The following is a 27721-nucleotide window of genomic DNA, read 5'->3' as shown; positions in this document are numbered from 1 at the left end:
AGCTCTTGTTGCATACCCACACAGCACTTACAAAAGAATGGTTGATTTATTTACTTAAAACATTCCTATGCCCCCTTTCCACCGAAATGGGGTCCCCTATGCAGCAAACATCAAAACATTGACACGTTTCAACATTAAAACAGCGTTTAAAATGTGTATATAAAACATTTAAACAGTTCAATAAAGCAGAAATATACAAGCCAGGAGGAGAGTGATTAAGAGTAAATGAGGGAGCCCCAATGGAAAAAAAAAAAGCTTTGACCTGCTGGGAGAAGACAACTAAAGAGACAGTGAATATCCCTGGGAAGGAAGGTCCACGGTTTGGGTGCCATGACCGATTCTCAGATTACCACCCATCTAACGTCAGATGGTGGAGTCACCTGAAGCAGAGCCTCAAAAGGAGGCTGGATGGACGAGTAGATTCATATGGGAGTAAGAGATTATGCAACCACAGCAGCAGGTGGGGTGAACAATCACATTTTGGACTATATTGGCTGGAGTGCCCAACCTACCAGTAGCCACAAGGGCCCGTAGGGCTAGCTATAGCACAGAGCTCCCCAGCCTGCTTCTCCCACTGCTGCCGCCTGCTCTGATTCACAAGAGCAGAGGCAAAACCACATCAACACACTGGGAGCTGCAGGTATGCAGAAGTGTGACCTGAACTGCATCATCTCACAGCTTGGGCTTGGTTTGCAGCATGCCCGCCAAAAGAAGCTGGCCATCAATGCCAGAGTTTACTTCTATATAGTACGTGACGCAGAGGCCGTTTCTATTCATGTTAAACACACCTGCATGCCACAAAACAAAATTGTGCAACTGCTGGATGGCAAGGGAAGGTTTTGGTTTTTCAAACCATACCTGTTTGAACCTCTTCTGGGGATGTAGGTGGAGTCAGGGTAACAGAAGACATGGTGGGATCTCTTGTGGAAGCAGGCACTTGATGGGCACCCAAGCAATTGCTTGATCCAACAACACTAGGAGCAGGAATGTCTGTCTGGGGAACTAGAACGAAGCATGCTGGATAGACCATCCGCACTCCGGCTAAAAAGGAGGAACAAATAAAGGTTGATCATTGTGCAATCCAATGCAACCACAACACTTCCTCGCTGGTTTCTAAGACAAAGCCATTTTTTAAGCTTCACTTACACACTAAAAATCATAAGCATGTATCACATGTTTAGCTTACTTGTGACATATGTAGTTCTCTCCTCCACTTTATCCTCACAGCAATCTTGCAAAGTAGGTTAGACTGAGAAAGAATGCCTGGTCCACTGCCCCCCAGTGAGCATTTAAGGCTGGGGGCAGATTAGAGCCTGGGTCCCCCAGTTACAGGTCTGACACTCTAATTGGTGCCATACCATATTCGCTCTGTTTTCCCTCTGGAAACTCATATAGACCAAAAAATACCTGAAGATACATTCCCTATTTCAGAGTCGTCTCAAGAGATCTTCCACTAAAATTCTGAAAGATTACTATTAAGCAAGCAAGCTTTGTAACATGGTTTACAGTTTTCTTCAAGTAAGGAATCTGAGACCTGAAATCATTTCAGCTGATGCGTTTAAGTCCATTATTCTTCTGCCCATGGCTAGGCTAAAACATTTTACATGTAAGTGACACATGATAATTCATCTACCTTTTCTGTTTCCCTGTTGAAGCAGATGAACTCATCATTTCACTTATTGATCCCAATCTAATCTGGCCTGTAATAATGCCACTCTTCTGATGAAGACACTTAAAATTTTAATCCCTCTCTCTGCTGCCCCACACTAAGAAATTTACACACACACCCACACTGCACACATGGTTTACAATTCTTCTACCGCTTTTAGAAGCAAGATTATTTTGCTTCTGCATGGAATTCAGATGTGTAAATCATAGCCACTATCCCTGAAATAGAAGCAAGCATAAAAAACCTCACAAAATGAGACATAAATAGTATAAAACAATTAAATCTCGTTATTAGTCTCATTATGATGCACGGTAAGACTGAGGAGGGACACACAGCAGGGAGGATAGAGAGGACAAGAGCTGCCCCAGCCTTCCCGCACTAGTGTCACTTTGCAAGATTCAGGTGTCTAAGGAAAGAAGGGGACTAGATACTGAAACTCACTGAGGCTTGGCAAAAACCAAAAAAATCTGTCCCTAGAATGCTACTTAAGATGAACCTTTGTGCAAGTTTCAGTCAGCCTTGTCTACTTTTGATCATATTGAAACAACAAATTGCATTGTAATAGGCAGGCAAACAAAGTGCCGGTATGTTCATTCTGGAGATGACAGAGACCAGTAACTTCTTTTTTGTGGGCATCTTACAATTCCCAGTGTTACATCAGCATTTCAAATAAGAATACCTCATCTTTACAGTGGTATTTTTTACCAGGACTGAAACATTAGTCAACTGATCAGTTAAATTACCGAAGTCACCATTTTAATCAATGAAAAGGTTTTAAAGTCAACCAGGAATCATATTTAGAGCACTAATACATAAAAGCTGTGGACAGCAGGCACCATCTTCAAAGAGGCATTCCCTTTCTCTCGCGCAGGAAACAATGCTTCTTCGAAGATGGGGCGTTGATTCAGCACAAGCAGGCATAGTCTAAAAACAAAATGTGTGTGGGGTAGGGTGGGGGGGGTTCAAACAGAACTGTTCTGTATTTATATGAAAATAGGTGCAGATTTAATCAATGAGATAACTGTTCAACAAAGACATAGCAATCAAGCATAACCAAGATTTTTTAAAGTGGGAAACAGACCTAATTATTAGGTATCTAACTCCAAATTTCCATTCTGATATGCACAAGCTACCCCTAACAGTGATTTTTGAAGCAAAATACTCCTACATCATTACAGATCTTCTATGCACATCAACATTAGGTCCCACAAGTTTGTATCCTCACAGTCTTGATGAACTGGTGTTATCACACAGATTAGAATAATGAAGGTGTTTGTGAACCTTTTACACATACACAAAGGTCTGATCATATCTGAAAGCTACCACAACATAAAGCAGTACTGAACAATCATTTTCTATTCAACAAAGCAATTCCATGCTTGGGAGAGGAGGAAAGCTATTTTAAAAATTTCATACCAACAAGGACTTCCACAGCAGCAAGAGAGTCATCTTCCCAATCCATCTCCTCTTGCTTTTCTTCTAAACCCTCCTTCAGGTTGGACGTGACAGGATAGAACTGTTTCCATTCACCAATTAGCTTTTTTGTAGCCGAATCTGACAGTTTGAATGACTGTCCTGTGAGTGTGCCGTTTAATCCAAAAGGACTGAGAATAACTAAAAATGACAAAGAGGAAGGAAAATAAACTGTAATATACATCAAAAGGCTGTTGACGCATCACAGATTACCAAGAGGTGCAAGTTGACTGGCAGGTTAGTAAAAAAGTGAGGACTAGTAATTTACGAAGAAAGGCCAGATAAGTTAATATGCAGAGGGACGTTCTGTGGAAGTACCTTCCCTTGGAGGACTGCCAAAGCATGAGAGCAGGATAAAATAAAAATGTCAAGTAGCAAGGACCGCAGGCAACTGTACAAGATAACACAGCCTGCTTCAACCTTCTCCTTAAATAATCAAGTGACGGTTTAGGCAACTATTCCTTTTCAAAGACTGACCACAATTTAGGATGACCGCATCACTTCTCTGTTACTCCTTAGGAACGTAAGAAGAGCACTGCAGCATCAGCCCAGCGGCCCATCCAGTCCAGCATCCCGTTTCACACACAGGCCAACTAGTTGCCCTGGAGAGCCAACAAACAAGGTTGCCTCCCGGCACGTGGTTTGCTGGCTGCCTCTGAATATGAATGTTTTCATTACTCACCACGGCTAGTAGCCACTGACGGACCTATTCTCCATTAATCTGTCTAGCCCCCTTTAAAAGCTATTTATGTTCATAGCCATCACCACAGTAAGGAGCCTCCCTCTGCAGACAAACAGGGATTGAGAAAAAGTCCTGTCACTTTAATACAGACTTAGTGGGATACTATTTATCTCCATGCTACGAAAAGCTTCAGCTGTACATTGCCACACATTAAGCCTTTATTATAGGGACATGACGTATTTCTCCAGGCCTGTTGGCAATCGCAGGAGAAGAATTTTCTGTATCTTATTAAGATATATGTCCACTGAAAATACAGAGTTGTGTAAGAACTGGTGCACTATAAACAGCAGATACTAAAAAAAAATCCATAAGAACATTTGACACAACTCACTCATCATAAAGAAAAAAGCAGCAGAGAGGAGACTGGTAAATGTTCTGTCCTGTGTACTAAAAATAAATAAATAAAATAAACCAACACCACCTACTGAATCCTGACACCACAGATATGCTACCAAGAAGTTAGAGTGCTGTTTCAGAAACCTGGTAACAGAAGAAGGATAGTCGCTGGAAGTGCAAATAAACTGGCCTAAGTTCGGAAAGTTATCCTTCAAACAGCTGGCAGCAGCAAAGAAAGAGCTGAAAAGTTGCCAAACATGAGTCTTTATTTTTTACTTGCATGTAGAAGAACTGGGCAAAAAAAAATTGTGAGCATGTTCAGGCACGCGTGTTTCAGAGCTGCTGCAAGAATAAAACAGATACAGATGTATTTACTGCCATGCACAACGTGCAGGCAATGAGGTTTAGACTGGGAACACAGACATCCTTCACCAGAACAGTTCAGAATCTGAAATTTCTTATCTTTGGAAGTCCCGAGACCTAAGGGGGGGGAATGTTAAGAGGCTCACAGTGTAGCAGAGAAGAACCACAGAAGATAGAGGCACACTCAGTTTTGTCCTGAGTGAACACTTAAAAAGTGCTGTAGCCCAGACAAGAATGCGAGTACAATGCAAGTGTGTGCACTTAAGATGTCTTGTGTACAGATATCTTTTAAAATGTAAGGTGCAAACTGGCTGGCCATAAACACCATTAAATCAGAAAGGTTCATTTGCCTGCAGAGTTGCCTCATTCATTTCAAGCTCCACATGAGTTTTGCAAAACAGACATCTACTCATAACACAGCTGAAAAAGGAGATGTAATACAAAGAAAATTGGAGAACTACAATGTAGAAGAGCCTGCTGAATCCTCCACGAAGATTCCTCTTTGGCAGGCTGGCCAAAGGGGCACAAACTCTGAAATCACCCAAAGATGCCTACCTTGAAAAGGGCTATTGGACTGCTGGGCCAGGGTTAGATGTTCTTCACTAACAAAGTACACAGGTTGGTGTTGGTTGATCTCCACACTGGTACAAACATTGCTGTCCCCATGCAAGAAGAAGGTGAAGGAGCAGGACAAGTGCTCACTAATAAAGATGGAGAAGGAAAACAAAATTGGTTAGCACATGGAAACATACCAAGAAAAAAAATCACATTAACATGGTTTGAAAAAGTTACTGGGATGGGGAGTGGAAGAGGAACTGCATCTGAAAACAGTTCCACTCAAATACAGCACCAGTCAAGCTAAGTGACCAAGAGTCCTTCATCCAAGGCTGCAACATGCTGCCCCACCTTTGTCATTAAACAAGGGCAGGTTTCTCTTTCTGATTAGCCATATCTACAACTTACAGTAAGCGACAGCGACTGAGAGGCCACAGTGCCAATTCTGGCCCCCATGTACTGTAACCAAACCACAGGCAACAGGGATGTGAGAAGATGCTGTTGAGCAGTGATCCAGTACCCTCAATTCAGCACACCCCAGAACTCCTGGGGTGATAGCTGCTTAAAGTCCTTGAGAAAGGCAGCAGGTGTCCTCAGGGCACTGCTTGACAGGAAAAGCCCAACTGACCATGCCAATTAATCAAGCCTCAGAGTTCCAGAGTCCCACAAAAATTGGAATTCTGCAGGACAATAATTTAAAAGCCTCTGGCCCTGTCAGAAACTCCCAGCTCCTAGCCTAATTCAATCAAGAGACTTCCATGGAGAATGGTGCTCAAAAGAACCACAGGCGATATGACAAAGAGCCACTGAGAGGGTATCACTGGTTTACTTTAACTCATTTTGCAGTTATTGCCATTCCATTTTCCCATTCTGTACCTTGTTGGAGGAATAAAGATCTTTCTCTTTTAAGAGCTTTCTTCTCCCTCATCTTTTTGGAGCACTGCCCCAAACTGGGACCCTGTTATACATTGGTGGTGGTGGTGGAGAGAGCCCTCAGAATTGACTTATGGTGACCCCTGGTGGGATTTTCATGACAAGAGACTGACAGAAGTGGTTTGCCTCTGACTCCCTCTGTAACTCTCGTCTTCACTGGAGGTCTCCCATCCAATTACTAGCCAAGACCGACCCTGCTTAGCTTCTGAGAACTCAGCAAATAAACTCATTCTTAACTGTCTGTACATAAATGCCAGCCCTGAAAATTCAGCAATTGAGTCAGAAATTTTTAATCCAGCTGCAGTGTCCTTCCCCTCCACCCTTTCATATACGTACACTCACGCTTAGAAGTACATTTTTTTAGGAACATAATGTTCATGTTGCCTCTTGGTACAACAGAAAGCATAGATAAATTAACAGAATACAGGAATCCTAGGTTAACAGTGCAATTTTATGCAGAATTACACTAGCCTAAAATCACTGGAATCAATTAATTTACTTTAGACTGGAGAACATCTGCACAAGAAGGCACTCTAAATGTCCCACCTTTCTACCATTTCAAATATTGAAACAAAACTATACTTTCATCACAGACAGTATATTCAACAATGAGCTGCAGTACATCACAGATCTTACCTATATGACAAACATTTATAAAACATTCTTTTGTTACACTCACACTTTGTATTTTAGAGTATGTTTGCATTGTCTTAAAACATCTATAAATGTGAAGTTGAACTCATCCACTGAATAATTTAAGGCAAGCCACAATCTGGAAGTATATCTACATTACAAATGTTTCTGGTTTCATACCAATTCAAGCATCACATGTTAGTAGTCTGATAGGGATACCAGGAAATAGACAATCTTAGCCCTTCCTCACAGAACTACAGTTCCCAGGGTTTTCTGGGAAGGTGGAATTATTCAACCAGCTTGAGCCTGAAATATACATTTGCCCTTCGAAGATCCTCCATCTGTAAAATGAGAATAGCGACATCTCTCACATGACTCCTCTGGAGAGAAATTAGAAGGATCTCAAAACATTGTGGCCATTACAAGGAAGTTCAAAACAAAAAGTCCAAAAGGATTTTGAAAAGAGAATTCAGTGCACCCCAAATACTACATTTATTTATTGAAGATCACCAGTATATTTGATATTTAATCAAGCTTTGTGAAATCAAAAACTAAGAATTCTCTCAACGCAATTGGTTATTCATCCCCACAAGTTCATATTCTTGATTTAATTTCTTTGATGCTATTCTAGGAACCCAAACTTGGGACATTTACCTATGTCAAAAGCCCTGCTAACAAATGACTCCCATGAAAGTACAGATATAAAGCTACTATGCTCAGAACTTTTTTTATTTCTGGTGCATTCTCCTTCTCTTTAGAGCTCTCAGGAGGGGAGAGTTACAAACACACTGCCACAAAGCAAGGCTCTCTTTGGAGCTTAACATTAATATTCAGCACTCTACAAAATCAGAAAGAAAAATGGCCTTTCGGTGCCCCCTCAAAAAATAGTTCCATGAATGGCATAAACACTGTATTTATAGTGTTAACATATAAAACAAAGAAGGAAACAAAATCAAAGTTGCCTGGGAGAACTAAATTTCAGGAGGTCTTGGAGGTGCTCTTTTTGATTTTGCTACTATAGACTAACATGGCTACTCCTCTGAACCTTTACAGAAGCAAACTGATCTCCATATCAGAAGGAGCTGTTTGCATCTGCATATCAGAAGGAGATGTTTGCATCTACCCCACCCCCCTCTCCTCCTCTATATCTGACCAGTTTCTTCTTGCCCTCCATGCATCTGATGAAGAGAACTGTGATTCTCGAAAGCTTATGCTACAATAAAGTTGGTTAGTCTTAAAGGTGCTACTGGACTCTTTTTGATTTTGCTACTACAGACTAACACGGCTAACTCCTCTGGATAAATTTCAGTAAGCGCCGAAACACTTTCACCTACTTAGCTCAGACCCTGGAGGCACTGCTCAAGCTTTGATTATAACCATCCAATGCTAACTTGAAACAGAAGCCTTGATTTATTTTCTTCATCATACAAACCACTTATTCATTATTCTAGGACGAGTTCTTGAGAGGCTGGTGCCCTTAATTATGGAGTTGTGCATGAGACACAAATATTAAGATTCAACACCACCCACTTTCTTGCAATCACAGAGCAATTATCCAAGGTACACCTAATTTGCGTTTCGTTACAATTATGCCTGTCTGACCCATGTAACAATAATAAAGATACACATACACACTCAACTAAAGTTTCTCTCAAGGCGTAGTAGGCAAGACAGATATATTTATATTTATAGAGAAAAATATATAGCAAGACAGACAGACAGAGAGAGAGAGAGAGAGAGAGAGAGAGAGAGAGCAGAATAGGGAGGGAGGGAAGGGGGGGGAGGGAGAGAGAGAGAGAGAGAGAGAGAGAGAGAGAGAGAGAAAGAAAGAGAGAAAGAAAGAGAGAAAGAAAGAGAGAGAGAAAGAGAGAAAGAGAGAAAGAGAGAAAGAGAGAAAGAAAGAAAGAGAGAAAGAAAGAGAGAAAGAAAGAAAGAAAGAAAGAAAGAAAGAAAGAAAGAAAGAAAGAAAGAAAGAAAGAAAGACAGACAGACAGACAGACAGACAGACAGACAGACAGACAGACAGACAGACAGACAGACAGACAGTTTTACACCCAGGCAAGTGACTTGTGCTGAAAGTCACTGTTGTGCATAGGCTGGCTTCCTTCATATGCAGCTTGTAACTCCCCATCCTACCCTCTCTCAGCAAGAACTCCAGAAAAATATTCTATATGCCAGGAAAAAGAAATAACTACACAGAAAATATTTCATCTTTATAGGGGGGTCAGCCTGTACTAGATCTTCCAACCCACATTTTCAGCTGGGCACACGCCAACTGTTAAACAGCAGGCAATATTTAGCTTAGGCAACTGACAATAAAACTGACCAGATCAAATACCATCTCTAAATCCCTCTGGCGTAAACTTTACATTCAAAGTCACAATTCCAATTAAATCACCAAATTGCCACCCTCTAACTATCAGGGAGGTTTCCAATCTCTTAACATTGGACTTACCATGATTGTTTGTTCTACTCAAAGGGTGAAAGGGCTTTTCCTCCCATTAGGACAGGACAAGTCATAGGTGGCTGGGGCCACTGGTGGGAGGCAGGTGGGAGGCCGTTCTAAGACTTCCAGAACAGGAACTACTGATAATCACACCAAAAATAAAAAAAAACTCTCAGGGACAAAAATGAACCAATGGTATCCACCCTGGAAAGCTGACAGCTGACAGCCAACCAAGGCATAACCATGTACCAAAGGTAGCTTGGAGAAACCTCTGATCTGCTATCTTAGGTAATAACAGAACGTAATGTCAATCAGATGACAAAGAACCCTATAAAACATTCCTTGGTTGGGAGGCAAGAAAAAATCTTCCTTGAGTCACTGTGGGGAAATGAAACTCTCCATAACAGCAGAAGGACCAATCATGTCAAGTCCAATGTTCCATTCTCATTTGGAGAACGACAGCACCCTTGACTGATGGGATAGTCCAAAAGCAGAGGACTGAATACTAATCAGGAAGAACTATAGCACCTGCTACGACACCCAGCAGCCAAGGTGACTGAATCAATCTTATAATGCCTGACGAATGCTGAGGCCAGCACCAAAGCGACCTTACAAGTATCTTTTTCAGATGCATTGGTGGTGAATGCCACTTCACAGCTATGCTTCTGACGGAACAAGCCACAACACCCTGAGAAGCATGTATGACACTGATGCATTCCGTGAGCTATTCAGTGAGGGGTGCATTGGCCACTTTTCTTCCATTTATAGAGGAGCAAAACATTAAAGAACTGGATTTCCTGTGAGGGGCAGGTTGAGCTGTGATGCAGCACTCCACTGGTTCAAATCTCACTACTGCCGTCATGAACTCGTCAGGTGGACTAGGGTAAGCCATTACTCTCTGCCCCAGCTCCCCAGCAGTATTGTGGGATTTATTTATTAGATTAGATTTTTAGTCCACCCTCCCCACCAGGCAGGCTCAGGGCGGAGTACAACATTTCAATTTACATAAATAATAGTTAAAAACAGATAAAACATTATACAAATGACATTAAAACAACTTTATACAATACAGCTTCTCTTCAGATGGCGATGATAAAATACTGCTTTTCAAGCCCTGGCTCCATATGTGGGGCGGTGGACAGATCTTTAGTGTGGCCAGTGGGGGCCCAACCTAGCCTCCACCATATGCCTGGTGGAACATCTCTGTCTTACAGGCTCGGTGGAAAGATAATAAATCCTGCCGGGCCCTGGTTTCCTCAGACAGAGAGTTCCACCAGGTCCGTGCCAGGACCGAAAAGGCTCTGGCTGTGGTCTAGGCCAGGCGGGCTCCCTTGGGCCAGGGACCACCAACAGTTGTTTATTTGTTGAACGAAGCATCCTCTCGGGTACATATGGGGAGAGGCGGTCCTGCAGATATGCTGGGCCCAGGCCGCATAGGACTTTATAGGTCAACACCAAAACCTTGAACCAGACCCGGTACTCAACTGGTATCCAGTGCAGCTGGCGTAGTATAGGTGTTATATGTTTCCTAATCGGGACCCTTGCAATTACTCGCACAGCTGCATTTTGGACCAGCTGTAGCCTCCGGATCAGGCCCAGGGGAGGCCCTGCGTAGAGCGAGTTGCAGTAGTCTAATCTAGAGGTGACCGCTGCTTGGATCACTGCAGTTAAGTCATGGGTAGACAGGTAGGGGACAAGCTGCCGGGCCTGTCTTAGATAGAAAAATGAAGACCAGGCAACTGCTGCGACCTGTGCCTCCATGGTCGGGGAGGCATCCAGGACCACCCCCAGACTCCTAACTCTCGAAACCGGCGCAAGTAGCGCTCCATCAAGAATGGGGAGCCGGAGTCCTGTGCCCATGGCCCCCAGACCCACATGCAAGACCTCTGTCTTTCCGGGATTTAATTTCAACTGACTCTGCTTCAACCACCCAGTCACAGCTTCGAAGACACGCTCCAAGACATCTGGGGAAGAGTTGGGCCGGCCAGCCATCATCAGATATAGTTGGGTGTCATCAGCATATTGATGACACCCAAGTCCAAAACTCCGCATGAGCTGGGCGAGGGGGTGCATATAAACATTAAACAGTAATGGGGAGATTATTGCCCCCTGAGGGACACCGCACACCAATGGGTGGCAGGATGACAATTTCTCCCCAAGTGCCCCCCTCTGTCCCCGACTGTGGAGAAAAGAGCAAGCCACTGTAAGGCAGTCCCTCGTATCCCCACATCGGCAAGGCGGTGGGTCAATAAATTATAATCGACCGTATCGAATGCTGCTGACAAATCCAGTAGTATCAGCAATGCTGATCCGCCGCAATCCAGCTGCTTGCAGAGATCATCCGTGAGGGTGACCAGCAACGTGTCCATGCCATGTCCCGGGCGGAAGCCAGACTGGAAGGGATCTAGGGATGAGGAATCATTCCGGAAACCCTGTAGCTGCTCCACCACCGCCCGCTAAATCACCTTACCCAGAAACAGGAGGTTTGAAACTGGGCGGCAACTGACCAGGTTGGTGGGGTCCAAAGATGGCTTCTTCAAGAGAGGCCTAACCACGGCTTCCTTCAAGGCTTCGGGAAAAATCCCAGAGCTCAAGGACATGTTGACAATGGCCTCCAGAGTAGTCCATGGCCCATCTACGCTGGCCTTCACCACCAGCATGTGGTAGGTCTCACTGCTCGCAGGGTCCTTTCAATCTCATCCCCGGAGAGTGGGTTGAAATGATCTAATATCATCCCAGTAGACAGCCAAGGGGCCTCTAGTTCATGTACTGTGTCAATTGTGGCTAGCAAGTCACAGCAGAGAGACAAGATTTTATCAGCAAAAAAGCTCCCAAAAGCCTCATGGCTAGTATCTGAATTCAAAATTTGACAGTCTCCCCCTGATAGGGTGACCAGTGACCAAACCACATTAAACAATTTTGCTGGGTGTGAGCTAGCTGATGCAATGGAAGCTGCGTAGAAATCTTTCTTTGCAGCCTTCACCACCATTTCATAGGCTTTCATAAACGTCCTATAAGATGATCTTGCTTCTTTGTTGCGAGATCACCGCCACCCTCGCTCAAGCCATCTCAGCTCCCACTTCATCCATCGTAGCTCCTCTGTATACCAGGGAGCCAATCTGGAGCCAATCTGGAGCAGGGGGGCGATTTTGTCGATGGCTTCGGAAAGACAGACTTGCCAGTCTTCCACCAGCTCATCCAATGAACCACCAGGGAGTATCAGATCCTGCAGAGCATTCTGGAAACCAAGTGGATCCATAAGTCTCCACGGGCGAGCATAAATAAGTTTGCCGCCCTTGCAGGGTGGGGGTGGCATATCCAGGCGAGCCTTCAGAACCAAGTGGTCTGACCACGGCACCAGTTCAACTGCTTCCAGATCCACATTTATCCTCACCCCAAAGATCAGATCCAGTGTGTGGCCTGCTTGATGTGTGGGGGTCGAAACAATCTGGGAGAGTCTATCACGATGCAATCTGCCTAGTGTGGCTGAAAGAGTGGATGACATTAAAGAACAAGAAATTATTAGCCCTAGAGGGATACAAAAAAATATTTGGATGGCACGCATACCTATGGCACGATAAAGTAAAGGTCAACTCGATGTTCCTGCATCATTTTATACGGAGAAGTCTATATACAATCTGGAAGAAGTATAGAATTTATCTACAAGAAGGAACTCCTTTGTGGGTAGTTCCATATGAGGTGATAGACCCGAGAGCTGTTGATAATGAACAACAATGTTTAACTTATAAAGAAATAACTAGAATTGAATTATCTAAACTTAGAATAAAGACGCAAGAGGAACTATCACCTCATTACGATTGGTTCCAGTATAGACAGATCAGAGACTTATATAATTCGGACTCTGTAAAGGGAGGTATACGAATAGAGAATTCGGAACTAGAGCAGACCCTTCTTAAAGAAGATAAGAAAAGAATATCTAAGGTATACCAAGTACTGTTGAAATGGTATACTGAGGATGAGACAGTTAAAACACAAATGGTGAAATGGGCTATAAATTTTAACAAAGAAATAACAATGGAGGCATGGGAATACTTGTGGAAGAATACAATGAAGACAACGACATGTACTAGCATTAAAGAGAACATTTACAAAATGATTTATCGTTGGTACATGACACCAAAGAAGATTGCGCTAGGGAATTTGAATATTTCTAATAAATGCTGGAAATGTAGGAAGCATGAGGGCTCCCTCTATCATATGTGGTGGTCGTGTGAGGTAGCTAGGCAGTACTGGGGGAAAATAATAAGGGAAATGAGTGAAATTTTACAATTTCAAATTAATAAGAACCCAGAACTCCTGCTACTAAACTTGGGAATGGAGGGAATTCCAGCCCATCATAGGACATTGATATTTTATATGACGGCAGCGGCTAGACTTTTGTATGCGCAAAAATGGAAAGTATAAGAAGTGCCAACTATTGAAGATTGGATTTACAAATTGCTGTATATGGCTGAAATGGACAAGATGACAAGAAAACTGAGAAATCTGGACTCAGGGCAGTTTAACACAGATTGGGAGAAGCTGAAACAATATTTGGAGAAGAAATGGGAGGTGGGAGGAAAACTGTGGCAGTTTGAGAACTACTGATGTATAATAAAGTGCAGAGGAGGGTGACTTTACCGGGGGGGAGAAGAGAAAAAAGCGAATCTATAAGCAGTTAGATTAATAGATGGATATATATATATAGATATATGAAGGCTAACAAATAGAACATTGATAGAAAATAATTAACTATAAGGATTAAATATAAGGATTGAGTAACCAATAATATTTTCTTTCTTTGGTAAGATCTGTATAATGTACCAAACTGAATGTCTAAGGATAAAGATGAGTCAAATTGATTGACTATATGATGAGAGCTATATTGAATTATATTGAATGATTATAAGAAGACAGCAATATATGGAGTATAAGTTAAATTGTTTGACTTAAATGAATGTATGATTTACATGGTTTATGGGTTATAGAAATATTTGAATTATAGAAACTGGGATAAATTGTTTATCCAAGATGGAAATAAGGACTTACAGTTTGGGTATAGAATATTAAAAATAGTTAAGGATGTACTGCTTAGAATAAAGGAGAATATATATTTGTTTTAGATAGAGGAATCAAATAGAAGTAAGGGAAAAGGGACAAGGGGTTGGAAAGCTGTTGGAAGTCAATAAAAGGGGGGGAAAGGGAGGGGGTTAGAAATGAAAAATTGGGGATAATTGAATGTAATGTAAAAATAATGGATTCTAACCCAATAAAAAAAATTTTCAAAAAAAAAAAAAGAAACAATCTGGGAGAGTCCCAGTGCGGCCATGGAGGATACTAGATCCGCAGCCCAAGTAGAGGCGGTATCATCGGTGTGGACGTTGAAGTCTCCCAGCACTATAATTTCTCGGCTACTCCAAGGCCCACCGCACTACCGCCTCCAACAGGCACGACAGTGTACCTGCTGGTGCGCTAGCCGCTGGCGCTGACTTCAGTCACCACTCTGAGTGGGTACTAATATGTCCAGAAGAGTGGTATATGTTATGTTACATTATTACATTTGCAGATGAACAGGTTCTAATGCAAATTCACAAAGAAAAGGCACAGACCGAGCAGGAGGTCTCAGCAGGAAGAGGGGGGATTGAACTCCTAAGCTCTATGAAAGATGGAACTGACTTGAGCATGGTCAAATCTGTCTTTAAAACAATCTGTCTCCATGGGAGGAATGCAGGCATGAGCAAAGTGGCAAAGTGATAAGACTCCTACTTCTGAGACTCTCCTGGCAGAGGTGATGCGGCCATCAGGAAAAGAAGCATTAAGGGATCGGCATCAAGAAGAATCTCAGAGGCTCCAATGGCCACTGCGTTAGAGCTTGAACCGCATGCAGCCTCCAAGACGGAAAAGGATATACCAAACCACCATGTGAATGAATTACTTTATATAGCAGGTGCCCAGAGAGCATGATGGCATCTGCTTGCAGAACTGTTGCCAAGACTTGACTACGCAATCTGTTGGGGTGTAATCCCTGTTCCACGCCACCCTGGAGAAAAAGAGGACTTGTGATACACTTTCTTCTACACCACCTTACAAAGGTTTGCCATGTGATGTCACAGAGTCCAAACACAGATCATCTCTGTGAGGACAGCATTCCTTGAATGACCCCAAAAAAACTCTTTCAACAAGAGCAGCTCTTAGAATCTGAGTCATTTAATTGGTTAGGTCATATTGAAAAGAAAATCAATGCTATTGGTTTATCCATGAATTCACTATTTATGCCAACTGGATGCATTCCACAGGATTAAACGCAGAATTTTGGACATTGAAACACAAAATTTCCGGAGTGCAACCAATAAAACTTGCTCCCATTTGAGTTCGGAGACTCCATTAAAAGCAGGCCATATGGTTTCATATCTCCACTCTGCAAATTCCCTAACAATGCAGAGCTTTTTCTTTGGCCAGGTTCAATGTTATCATCGGCAATCCTATATGGAAGGATACCATATTCAGCTAGATATTGTCCTTATAAGTTAAGTTGTATTGAAACAATCTCACCTATTCTTTTTTATTGTCCTCTCTATGAAAAAATTTGTACTAAATATTTAAATTCTATTTCAGTAAATAAGATGGGGCTCCCGGATTCCACTAAGATCCATTTTATTTTAAATGACTCCTCTCCGGACATAACTAAAAAAGTGACTATATTTTCACAATGCACTATAAAGTTGTACAGTGATAATATATAAAGAGTTAATTTGATGGTACATTCATCCAACTGTAATCTCAAAGCAATTTGTATCTTATGTTCCAACATATCTATTCTTATGCCAATAAAGGATTAACTGGGAACAAGAGCTGCTGCTCAGTCTCCCACACGTTCATTGTAACCAATCCAGGCCCAGGCATAGGGCTGGTTCCTGATTAATTTCTACTTTACATCATTTATACCTTGCCTTTCTCCCCAATGGGAACCTAAAGCAGCTTATATCATTCTCCTTCATTTTATCCTCACAACAACCCTGTAAGGTAAGTTAGGATGACAGTCTGCAAGGGACTAATCACTTGGAGAACTCCAGCTATGTGCCACAGAGTCTGCATGGAAATCTTCACTAACCTAGTTTCCTCAGAGAATAGGAAATCACAGACTAGATATGCTCTGTCACCTCATTTTCCTGATAACGGTGGGAATGGGCAAGGCCAATGGAAAAGCATATTCCCAGGAAGTTGTGGAGCCACAAGAGAACTTTATTCTGCTTCATTTTTCTTGGACTGAGCAAATAATCTTTTTTGGTGACTAGTTCTGCAAGGAGACAAAGAGATCCACTCATGGCCCCTCAAAGAGAAGTGCTCTCTCCTAGAACACCGACTGCTTCGGTGATCACTCCCCTGGATCCAGATGTCAACAATTCATCCAGTTGGCCTGGATGCTGCTAGCAATGGCTGTCAGTGTAAGAAGTTTTGCTGTCCTGGGAGATAAAGGAAGTCTATGGAATAGTCCCCGGGCTGCAACTCTAAACTCAACTTCCTGGGATTAAGAAGACCCATTTAGAAAATGAGAAAACTAAATATTCAAACAATATAAATTAACTAATTTTGTTTGGACTAGGAGTGGGAAGAGATTCAACGACAAAAATCTGGAACCACTTATTCTGGAAGCGACTCTGGGCTTTCTTGAACTACTTCTGAAACTTACAGATTACGGTGTTTTATTTCTTCATTTTAATGGGTAGTTCTTATTTTAAGCTGTTATTTGTCCTTTAAAACATTTTATTAACTTTCCATAAGAAACTGATTTTCAGCACAAAGATAGGACAGTCTCTGTTCAATTAGTCTTCCCACAGCCATGTTACATTCACGGGCAGAATCTGAATAAACATTCAAGCGGGCTTAATGCCTGTTCTCTTAAAATCCACTTCTGCAGGCAACTGAACAGGTTCTTCAGATAGCTTAGCTCAATTTGACCATCTGCAGTCAATGATGCCTTCCTCTGATTAAAAGCCATCACTTTAAGGATCTGTCCCAAAGCTTTCAAGAAGCACACTAAAAGTCTCACAAAATATTCGATTTATCGACTACATGTGAATGGGAGATCAGGGGACAGGGAAGGGTGCCATCCACCCTCCAGTTTCAGATGGGTAGCCATGTTGGTCTGCAGTCGAACAAGACCGGGGTTCAATAGCACCTTAAAGACTAACTACAGTTCCAAGGTATGAGCTTTCAAGAGTCAAAGCTCCCTTCGTCTGACAAAGGGAGGTTTGACTCTCAAAAGGTCATACCTTGGAAATCTAGTTGTTTTTTAAGGTACTATTGGACCTGGATCTTGCTCTTCTACCCTCCAGATTACTATAATCTGTTAGGGACGTGCTCAGGATAATTCTCCTCTCTCTTGTTTTTGTTTCCTTTAATTAACCCTCAAACATTCTTCTAGAGAGCAATAAGCATGCTCAGTGCTCACCAGCCCACAGGAAGACTGTCTCCAATTTCACTTTACAAATTCACCTTTTTTCCTGTACATGCCTGTACGTGGAAACTACTACCTCACCTATCAGTGGCCATATTTTTCCTCTATTCCAAAAGGTTTCACCAGCATACAGAAATGTCACTCTTGTGGGTGATCTGATTGTGCTATCATAGCAATCACCATCAGCATTTTATCTATCAGAGGCAGCAATATCAAATTGTCCAACAGCTTATGTACCGACAAACTTTCTTCCCCATAACAGTGACGTCTAAATTGTGGCACACCCTTATAACAGCTTTTCCCATCATGTGACTTCCTTTAGTGACTAACATACTTGTTCACATGAGATCCTGTCTTGTGACCCATTCAGCTTTCTTCTCTCTACCTCTGCATCTTCTTGCAGTAAGGGTCAAACATTGGCTGCTCCAAGTACATGTGGAGGACAAGGCACAACATGCTAGTTAAGTCCCTTAGGCTCTCCACCACAAGATGGCATCAAGCAGTCAGCCTGTTGTAGGGGCTTCATCGCCCCTATATAAAGTATTCTAAGGCTGGGCCGTCTGGGGTGGGTGGAAGGGAAATGCCCGGGCAGAGGCAGGCCCCAGCCCAGGAGTGGGAGCCAGAGCCCCCTGGAGACTCTGAGAGGGAGAGAGATTGGCAAGGAGGCGGAAGGAAGGAGTGGAGAGCCTGGATGGGATGGTGAGAGGGAAGGTTGTGGGCATGGTTCAAGGAAAGGCAGGGAGAAAAGGGGGAGAATACTGTGAGAATACAACAGGCTCTAGAAAGCCAGGGCTGGGGAGGGATGACAGGGGCGAGCATGCAGCCACCGCAGGGCACATCTTTTAGAAATTAAAGGCTGCTGGTTGCAAGGCAGATCTGGCGCTTGGGGGGGGGGGGTGCTTTCTTCCCTATGGGGGCTGTGCCTATCCTCCCCCCCCCTCCGAATCCTGTTCTCCAGTCAGCCGCTCGCCCCTGAGGGAACCCACTGGGGGTCAATCCCTTACCCCCCAACCATCCCGCTTTTACTGAGCATGCCTGCTGCCGCTGCCAAAATCCAGGTGGGGAGAGCAGGCGGGTGGGCTGGGGAGAGCTGCGAGACAGGCTGAGCATGTCCGCCACTGCCACACTGGGATCAGGGTACAGAGAGCTGACTGGCAGGTGGGCGGGCGGGCTAGCAGGTATTGCTGACTCAGCGCCGGCCCCATCACGGCTAGGAAGAGGTTCGAAGGCAGGCCCCTTCCTTTCCGCCACTGGCCAATCGGGACTGGGGAGGGTGGAGCCGACCTTCTGAGGCCACAGAGGTTTGGGAGGACTGCGTCTGCACCAGTTTGAGAGATGAGTCGTCTCAAACACACCCATTTATGTAGTAAGATACAGAGACGGAAAGCAAGTGCCAATCTGTTGGTGCTTTCAGAGAAACCTCACTTGCAAATAAGATCCTATTTTGTGCAAGCACTTCAATGCTACAGTTGTATTAGGAAGTAAGGATCTCTTAGAATGGAACAGAGTTGTTTCCTGACACTACTGACCCTTTTTAAAAAACAACCATCCAAAATGTTGGTCAGACATTAGCTGACTACATCAGAACTGCACACATACAGAAGATTTACCATCAGCAGGATATTGCATTTTCTCATTCCTGCCCAAGTACTGGAATGAAAACTAGCACAGCAAGTTAAAAGGGGAAACAACTGCCAGAAGAATGCCTCTGAGAAAACCACAAGCACTACTGACAATACAACATGGGTAAACAAAGAACTTGTTTACAAAAGGCAGCTATTTGCTTTAGGTCTCCACAGTCATCTATGAACTAGAGATGCGCCAACACTGTTCCATAATCTTGTATCAGATAAACTGTTTGTAAATCTCACCACTACAGGAACAGGAAAACAGATACAGTAAGGCTAACCGCTAAAATCTGGTGCAGATGCAATGCTGGCTCAAAATACGCTATTGGGTGCCAGTCTCAGAAATACACACTCTCTGCCATTGCTCCTTGCACAAATTTGCCCCTCTTTCCATTTTTGGCCTTAGGCCTTGCTTGGCATTTCATAAGAACCAATGTAAAGCACATCTGACACTTACTGGATACAATGGTTAAAGCAGCTCTGGCTGCACTTCAAACCCTAGTTAAGAAAGGAACCCTACCAAGCAATAGCCATAATTGGTGTCAGTATAGATGCAACGTTAAAGCCAAGAAAGAAAGGGAGGACAGAGGGACGCACAGCATCCCATCTTGGGTCAGTCACACACACACACATACACACACACACTCAACCTAACCTACCTCACAGTGTTGTTGTAAGGATAAAATGGAGGAATGATGTAAGCCTCTTTGTGTCCCCATTGGGGAGAAAAGCAGGGTATAAATGAACTGAATAAAAACAAACAAACAAACAAGGTTTGCAGGAAGCCAGAGTTATGTCTGCTCCAGACCTTAATGAAGTCGCCACAACATCTTTCCGGTTGAGGACATTTTGGTCACTACACCATTCTCCAGCAATAATGTGATGCACCCAGAAGGAGTTCCAAATGAGGCCAAACAGCTTTAAAAAAAGAAAACAAAATCTACACCATGAGCCAGCTTTCAAGCTTTGTCCCAAACCAATTCTCAGCGGCAAAGCTGCTCAGACTTTTAACCAGCAATTCCTTGTCTACCCTTGGCTGCTGCAAGACTGAATTCTAACAGAATTCAACATGCACTATGGCTATAAAATTCAACAGGATATGGACAGTACAGGCCCATTATTCCTCAAGCTAGGAAAGTTCATCAGCATTTACTAGAACAAACTGCAATTTTCACATACAACTCACAAGCAGCAAGCATGCTGTGTAAGATGCATTTTATTAGTCATGGTAGGTAGAAGACATGGTGATGATCTTCTGGTCATCTGCAGTTTTCATCTTAAAAGCAGACCTGTGCATATCTCATGTCTACCTCTAACAGGTGTTTTACTTTAGAACAAAAACAGGATTTTCACACAGATAATGGATATACACAGAAAAAGACACGAGAGGAGACTGCATGGCAGGACAAGTTATGGCTCCAACAAACTGGGAGTCCCAGTAGTGACAGTATATGCCTCTTGCTTAAAATATAAGAAGCAAAGTTTCTGGAGTCTATTACTTTTATGTATGTTTATTTATTTTAAATATTTATCAGGGCAAGGAGGAGGGGATTGTTGAGGGAATGCCAGATAAAGTCTTCACTTGCTGGCAGAAGCCATTGATAGAAGGGGACAGATGAATATCCCTGGAGTGGGAGTTCTGCAGGCTTGGAGCCACAACTGAGAAGGCCTTCTATCAGGTTGCCAGCTGCTTAATTTTAGGAAGCAGGGCCTCAGGATTTGACGGTAGTGGTTGGCTACGTTTGTATGATAGCAAGCAATCCTTAAGGTATGCTGGCCGTAGACCATATAGAGCTTAAAGGGCAACACAAGCACCATGAACTGGGCCCAAAAACAAAATGGAAACCAGTGGAGATAGTTAATATATCTAGGTACAGCCAGCAGAAGCCGTGAGAAGGCTGGCCAGGGGCAGCACAGTTACCCTGCTCCACACAACAAGAATGCAACAGCCAGTCCTCCGAAGTCTGTGCAGGCATCTTGCAAACTGGGAGCATTGTCCCCCTGCCCCAAATCCACCCCTGGACCTGCGCCCAGATTGTATAAGAATACAAAAGAAAATCCTCTTCAGGAACCGCTGCCTTATTGCATAAGCTTCTCCTAAAAGACATCTGTTATGACCTTTACTTTCTTTTGAGTAGTTTTTGCCTTTAATCTTTCCCTTACACCCTCAGGGTAGTTTGATGCCACCAAGAATATATTATTCCAAGATATTTTATTTAAATTTTCCCTTTGGTGACGTGCTTAAGCGTCAGGCTCCTTCGTGGTTCTATGTGGCCCTGAGGATAAGAATGGGATATAGCAATGACAGCTACTCTGGGATATAACAAAACAAAATAAACTTTTATTTAGTCAAGAAGCGTATCAGTTTCATAAACGTAGTTCTCGGTTCTTAAAGTTACTTCCTATAAACTCATTCTCACAGATCTCTTCTAAGTCTTCGCACACAGTTAGACTCTTTCTCTAACTCAATATTTCTCTCACAGAAATGCTTAAACTGCTCAGGCAGCCCACAGCCAGCCTCTCTTTCTCCCTGACTCTTATTCACAGAAATATTAACCCTGCTCAGGCTGCACACAGCTGGCCTCTCTTTCCCTGACTGAGTGTCCTTTCACAAACACGCTCAGTTCAGGTTCCACATAGGTTATATTTCTCTCATAAATACTTCAACATACTCAGGCAGCACACAGCCAGCCTGCCTTCTTCTGACTGAAACTTTGGCTCTCCACTCTCAGTCTCAAACTGCCTTCACTCCGCCCACCCTCTCTGTCATCAACCAATCATATCGCTCACTCATCCCTCTCTTTCACCCCCCCCCACTCTTCACCTATCTCACCAAGCACTTAAAGACACACGCGCACATTTACTTGAAATCATTACAACATCCCTTACCAGCCACACCTCTGCAAGGTGCGCAGAGATGAGAGATTTCCTGGGGCAACTCACTGGCCAGAGCAGGTGATGAAGGAGGGACAGTATTCTGCCTCCTCTTTTTGCTGTTAATGCTGAAGAAGCAATAAGCTTTTCTCAGTTACAGTCTGAGTTTGTCTTTTACTTGGATTAAACATCCTTTTGAATTAGCTTTCATGAGGTGTGTTTTTAAGTTAAAGTCTGTTTTCTGTCCACAGACTGTGTATTTCTATTCATCCTTTGCCAGCCACCTTCAGTCTTGGTTTCATAAACTAAAATAAAACCTCAACGTCCCTGTTCATTCTTCAAGAAAGCCATCATTTGAGTGTTACAAGCACTAAGAGAACACATTTCTTTACAGCCCACCTTCCTCCATGAGGCTTAAGGCAAATTACAAAACTTAAAACAATGCACTCTATCTATATATGACACCCAATAAACACTGCAAAAAGACTAGGATTACAAAATTAGAAAATAATGCAAACAAAAAAGTATAGAACATGACGTACCATAAACAATGCCATGAAGTGCAACAGTAGGAGATTTGTGAGTAAGAGCAAGGTAATTCATACAACAAAGAAGGGAACATGCTTTAGGCTGATCCTGCAGATGCTTTAGGCTGATCCTGCACTGGGCCGGGGGTTGGACTAGATGGTCTGTATGGCCCCTTCCAACTCTATGATTCTATGAACAGTTCTTTATAAAAGTGCCATCCTGATCCATTCTATTACACTACAGCTCAGTTCTCTTTATTAAAACGCCTTCCCGAACAAGTCTGCTTTACACATTCTAGGAATGACAGAAGTGGGGGAGCCTTCCAGACCTCCTCAGGCAGGCCACTCCACAAGGTGGGATCCACAGCAGAGGAAGCTCCCATACTGGCCACTGATTTTATTCATTTGCAGTGTGGCATCCTCAGAAGGCTTTGGCTCACATAAGCAGAGCTGTCACAGTGGAACACAGCAGGAGAACCGGCCCTGCAAATAAGTGGGCCTGAAACCATGAAGGACTCTGTAAGTGGTAAGGAGCGGCTTGAAGTGAACCCAGCAATGGATCGGCAACAAATGGAGTGAATGCAGAATGGGTGTGACATGCATACTCTGTCTAGCTCCCAACGGTGACCAAACTACCGCATTCTGAATGGAGTTTCCAACTGGACTTCTCGGGCATAATGTAGCATGTATTACAATAGCATAGCCCTGAGATCACCATGACGTGGATCCATATAGCCAGACTGGCCAAGTCATCTTGGCTGAATTAATATGGGGAAACACTTTTTGTCGCAGCTGCATTAATGTGCATCTCAAGCAATAATGCTGGGTCAAATACACCCCATGCTGAGTCAGTGGGGGTCTGCTGATTCCCATCAAATATGGGAAGCACAAGGTCATTCTAATCCATGGGGCATCACCAGTTACTATCAGTTACTATCAGGCAGAATATCGTATTTTGTTTTCCATTGTGTCCTTGTTTAGGCACTTCCCTTCCATGCCAAAGCCGGCATCTCCCCATAGCAGAGAAGACTGCTACAGCTAGTTACCAGAAAAATTGCCAATAATAAGATCTGGGGAGCTGGGAGAGAAAGTGTTCTATACACATATTACCAACAATCCTTTAATTACCCCTGCGAGGGTAGATCAGAATTAGCCCCAGACTGCTGGAGAGGGCATAAGTGAGGAGAGGCAGGGTAGAACCTCACCCAAGCCACAAAACAAGTTAAAAGCAGAAGTAACATCTAAACCCATGACTTCTCAATCCACAGCTTCTGCTCTTAGCCACTGCACAGGCAGTAAGAATTATAGATGGATGTTTTGACATTACCATTTAGGGGGATGGGGAGACACTGAAAGCAAAGGCCTTCTTGGTCCGTGTCCTCTAACACAAGACTTAGAGGGTTGCCAGCTGCTGATTATAAGCCACAAAGAATTTGCGCTGTTGTTGGTGGAATAATTTTTTAAAAAAAAGAACAGTGTACACTTCCACAAATGTTGAAAACTGCATAAAATACATCTCAAGATAACAGTTGTCTGTCCTGTGGTCTTATCACATGTCAGAAACATCAGTCAACAATATTAGTTGAGTACAGAACAGAAGCACCCTATTTACTCCTTGGACCTTGCCTAGAACAGACGTGAGAACATTTAATCCATAAGAGCTGGAGCTGGACCATGGAGGCCTAAATCCTTGCTCAGTTGTGAAACTTATTGAATGGCTTAGGATAAATCACTCTCCCTCATCCTAACCTACCTCACCAGGTTGTTGTGAGGATAAAACTGGCTGATTCTAAGTACTGAGCTCCTATGAAGAAGGGCAGGACACAAAACATGTCAGTAACAAAACATGTTAAGATTCCTATTTAAATTTTCCTCCCAAACACACACAGCTTAAAATTGACAGCAATTTCATTCTGACAAAATAGATATTAACACCTCCAAGCCTGGGGGGGAGGGGGGAGTGAGGGGGGGAAGGGAGAGGGTGTGAGTGTGAGAGAGAGTGAGAGAAGGAACCAGAGGCCACCATTACATGTGTGCTCCACCTCTGTCTTTCCAAGCACATCCACAACTACGGCGCATTGATAAGACAGACAAAACGTCGTTCTGATGTAAAGTGCTAAATTTGTCTCTTAGTGGTCTCTGTAGCAACCCGGTATTCCAAAGAGACAATCATGTGATCAATGCTCTCAGCTCCTGCTGTTTATCCTGCACTGTCCTACTTACAGTGGCTTTCAATTCCAGCTGCCTACAGCAAAAAGAAAATCATCACCTGGTCTCCTGCCGGTATGTGATGCTGCTTCAGCTGCGTCGGATTTTTTTAAAAATTCTTTACATGACTGGATTACAAAGGCTGAGGAGAAGAGGGAAATGTTCTCTCTCCTTTTTTTAAAGGGTGCTATCTGAATCAAGTAAACACAGACTAAACTAACAAGTTCGTCAAAAGGCAGTTTGAACAGTCCTAGAGTTAAGAGATCAACTATCCTAAACACATTCATTTGGAATTAAGAACCACAGGAATCAATTACGCTTATCAGCAAGTTAGCATGTTTACAACTGCAGATCTCACACAGGCTTACCGCAACCCAATCCATTCTACAACTATTTAAAGATAATTGGCGGAATCCTACAAGCCTGCCCCACTGATGCTGAAATTCTCCTTTGCCAGAACATACCTCTTCCACTCACAGAAGACTCTACAGTCAGCAGAACAGAACCATGGGATCCAAGCCACAGAATCCTTACCTGTTTAAATGCAAGTACCTTGGCTTGACTGATCAATGACTTAGGAATGCTTGCATTTGCTTTGGATTTCAGTCAGTTGTTTCCAGCTTCACAATATGTCAGAAATTCTCACCATTCTCTACCACATAAGAGTAACAAGCCATGTAAAAGCAGCAAGCGCATATTTAAGGCAGAAAGCCATTTCATCTAATTAGGATGAAAATGGCATGAACTCATGTATCAATACAAAAATTAACCATAACCAACAACCCAAGTAAACCTTATTATATGCAGCCAAGGACAGAAGAGTCTCATGGCTGATAAGCCAGGCTCCTAAAAATTCCTTGCTGGTACTTAGAAGTTGATTTCTTTTCCATCTTATTTGATAGGAAGTTCAAATAGAAGTCTTTTTCTAATCCTGATACAATTTATACAGCCCTGGCTTCTGAAGGCCTTTTCACACTATAAGTAACCAACCCACTTAAAAAAAAATATAATGAATGAATGAGACTAGTGTATGACCAGAAACAGGTATTTCACAAACATAATATTAACCAGACAGCCAATGCTGTCTGCAGCTATTTAAAGTGGACATGTGGTATGCCTTAAAACCTAAATAATCGTTGACGTCCTCTCTAATTTAGCAAACACAGCTTGAGCAAAGTTTGAATCCAGTAGCACCTTAAAGACCAACAACACTTTCCAGGGTATAAGCTTCTAAGAGTCAAGCTCCTTGAGTAGGAATGGAAATCTGAGTCTTTTTAACCTGTCAGAAGGCGGCAGGGGTGTTGCAAATAACCTATTGTCTTTCTAAAACACACAACTAGAATGTGAAGGCCAAGAGAGCGATTGGGGTGGTTGGGTGGGGCGGAGAACAGGTTGTTGTTTTTTACACTGGTGTCCTCAAATGAAAAAATGGGAAATTTGGGGAAGACCTAATCAGTTTCTTATGAAATAGATTCTTTTGGAATGATTACTGACATTGACCCAACCGATCCACCCAAATGATCTCTGTGGGTGATCCTGAGGACATGCGGGTAGTATGGATCCCAGACCTGGGTCCAGAAGAAGCTCTCAGTAATATGTATAATATATGGCTGACTTGCTGTGTCACTTTAGAATGTTTTAATTCAAAACATTTTAATTCAGGCTTTTCCCCATCGTTTGTTCATTTAGCTCAAGATTCAAAGATAGCAGGTAGATTCCAGGGCAGGGGGAAGGTGTACTTGTTTTTCCTGCATCTGATTAAGAGTTCTGCTGCACCTTGAAGGCAAAAAAATTACTGTGGCAGAAACTTTCACAGGTCAGTGCTAATTTGCTGCATACATTATGTATTACCATGAGCTGGTAGAAACACAGAGCAGGTGGGAGGAGAGGTCCCCCTGCTCAAGGACTCTTTGCACCCCTTATTTTCCCAATGGAAGAAATGGGAAATTTTAAAGAACTGAAAATTTTATTTTCTTTTGGAATCAACAGGATGCATTTTAAGGATGCAAAACAATCTGCAACATTAGATAATGATAATTGGTGCTCTTTATGTCTACAGTATGCATAGATTTTCAAAGACATAATTGTTTAAGTGTGATTAATTTTATCCATAATTAATATGCTATAAAGTATATGATGGTACTACATTATTAAAGAGTTTGACATTTGCAGTGTTACACCATTAGTGTGCTTTTGTCCATGTAATACATTTTTTTTAATTCAGTGATGTGGGTTTTCGGGGGGGGGGGGATTAGAATTTTTTTCAATGCCCTGAGTACAGCATGATCCAATTTTGCAAGTTTATTTTAAATTATGAAAAAAAAGTTAAAAATTCATGTTAATTTTGTGTCCAAATACAAACACTTGAACTGAAATATGTGATTAGGAAAAAAACAAGTCAGATGTGCTTTAAATGTGTGCTTTAAAAGGTAACGGCAGTCCCCCTGTACAAGCACCAAGTCATTACTGACCCATGAGTGGGGACATCGCACCACGACATTTTCTTGGCAGACTTTTTACAGGGTGATTTGCCATTGCCTCCCCCAGCCATCTACACTTTACCCCCAAAGAAACTGGGTACTCATTTTACCGATCTCGGAAGGATGGAAAGCTGAGTCAACCTTGAGCTGGCTACCTGAACCCAGCTTCCGCCAGGATCGAACTCAGGTTGTGAGCAGAGCTTGGGCTGCAGTACTGAAAACCTTCTTGTAAAATTAAAAGACAATACAGCATGTAATTCCCTTACACTGTTTAAAGTTTCTGCACATTGTTCAATGTTTTTTTATTCTTGTCATGTTGTTTCTGTTTTATTCTTGTCATTTCTGACTGACATATTCACATGAGGGAACTTCCTTCCATCAGTCCTCAGTATAATG

The 27721-nt window shown here is 42.8% G+C and overlaps 1 protein-coding gene across 2 annotated transcripts in view; it reads right to left on the bottom strand.

Moving 5' to 3' along the window:
* MED13 (mediator complex subunit 13) overlaps positions 1-27721 on the bottom strand; it is a 132002-nt gene that overhangs the window by 63143 nt on the left and 41138 nt on the right. For both annotated transcript variants that reach the window (XM_055000966.1, XM_055000965.1), the window contains exons 4-6: positions 5139-5284; positions 3086-3283; positions 859-1041 (exon numbers count right to left, since the gene is read on the bottom strand). In XM_055000966.1, the coding sequence (XP_054856941.1) occupies positions 859-1041; positions 3086-3283; positions 5139-5284 (527 nt within the window). The remainder of the gene's footprint in view (positions 1-858; positions 1042-3085; positions 3284-5138; positions 5285-27721) is intronic.

This window comes from Eublepharis macularius, chromosome 17 (genome assembly GCF_028583425.1).
Source record: "Eublepharis macularius isolate TG4126 chromosome 17, MPM_Emac_v1.0, whole genome shotgun sequence".
Lineage (NCBI taxonomy): Eukaryota > Metazoa > Chordata > Lepidosauria > Squamata > Eublepharidae > Eublepharis > Eublepharis macularius.
This window is presented reverse-complemented; position numbering and strand designations above follow the sequence as displayed.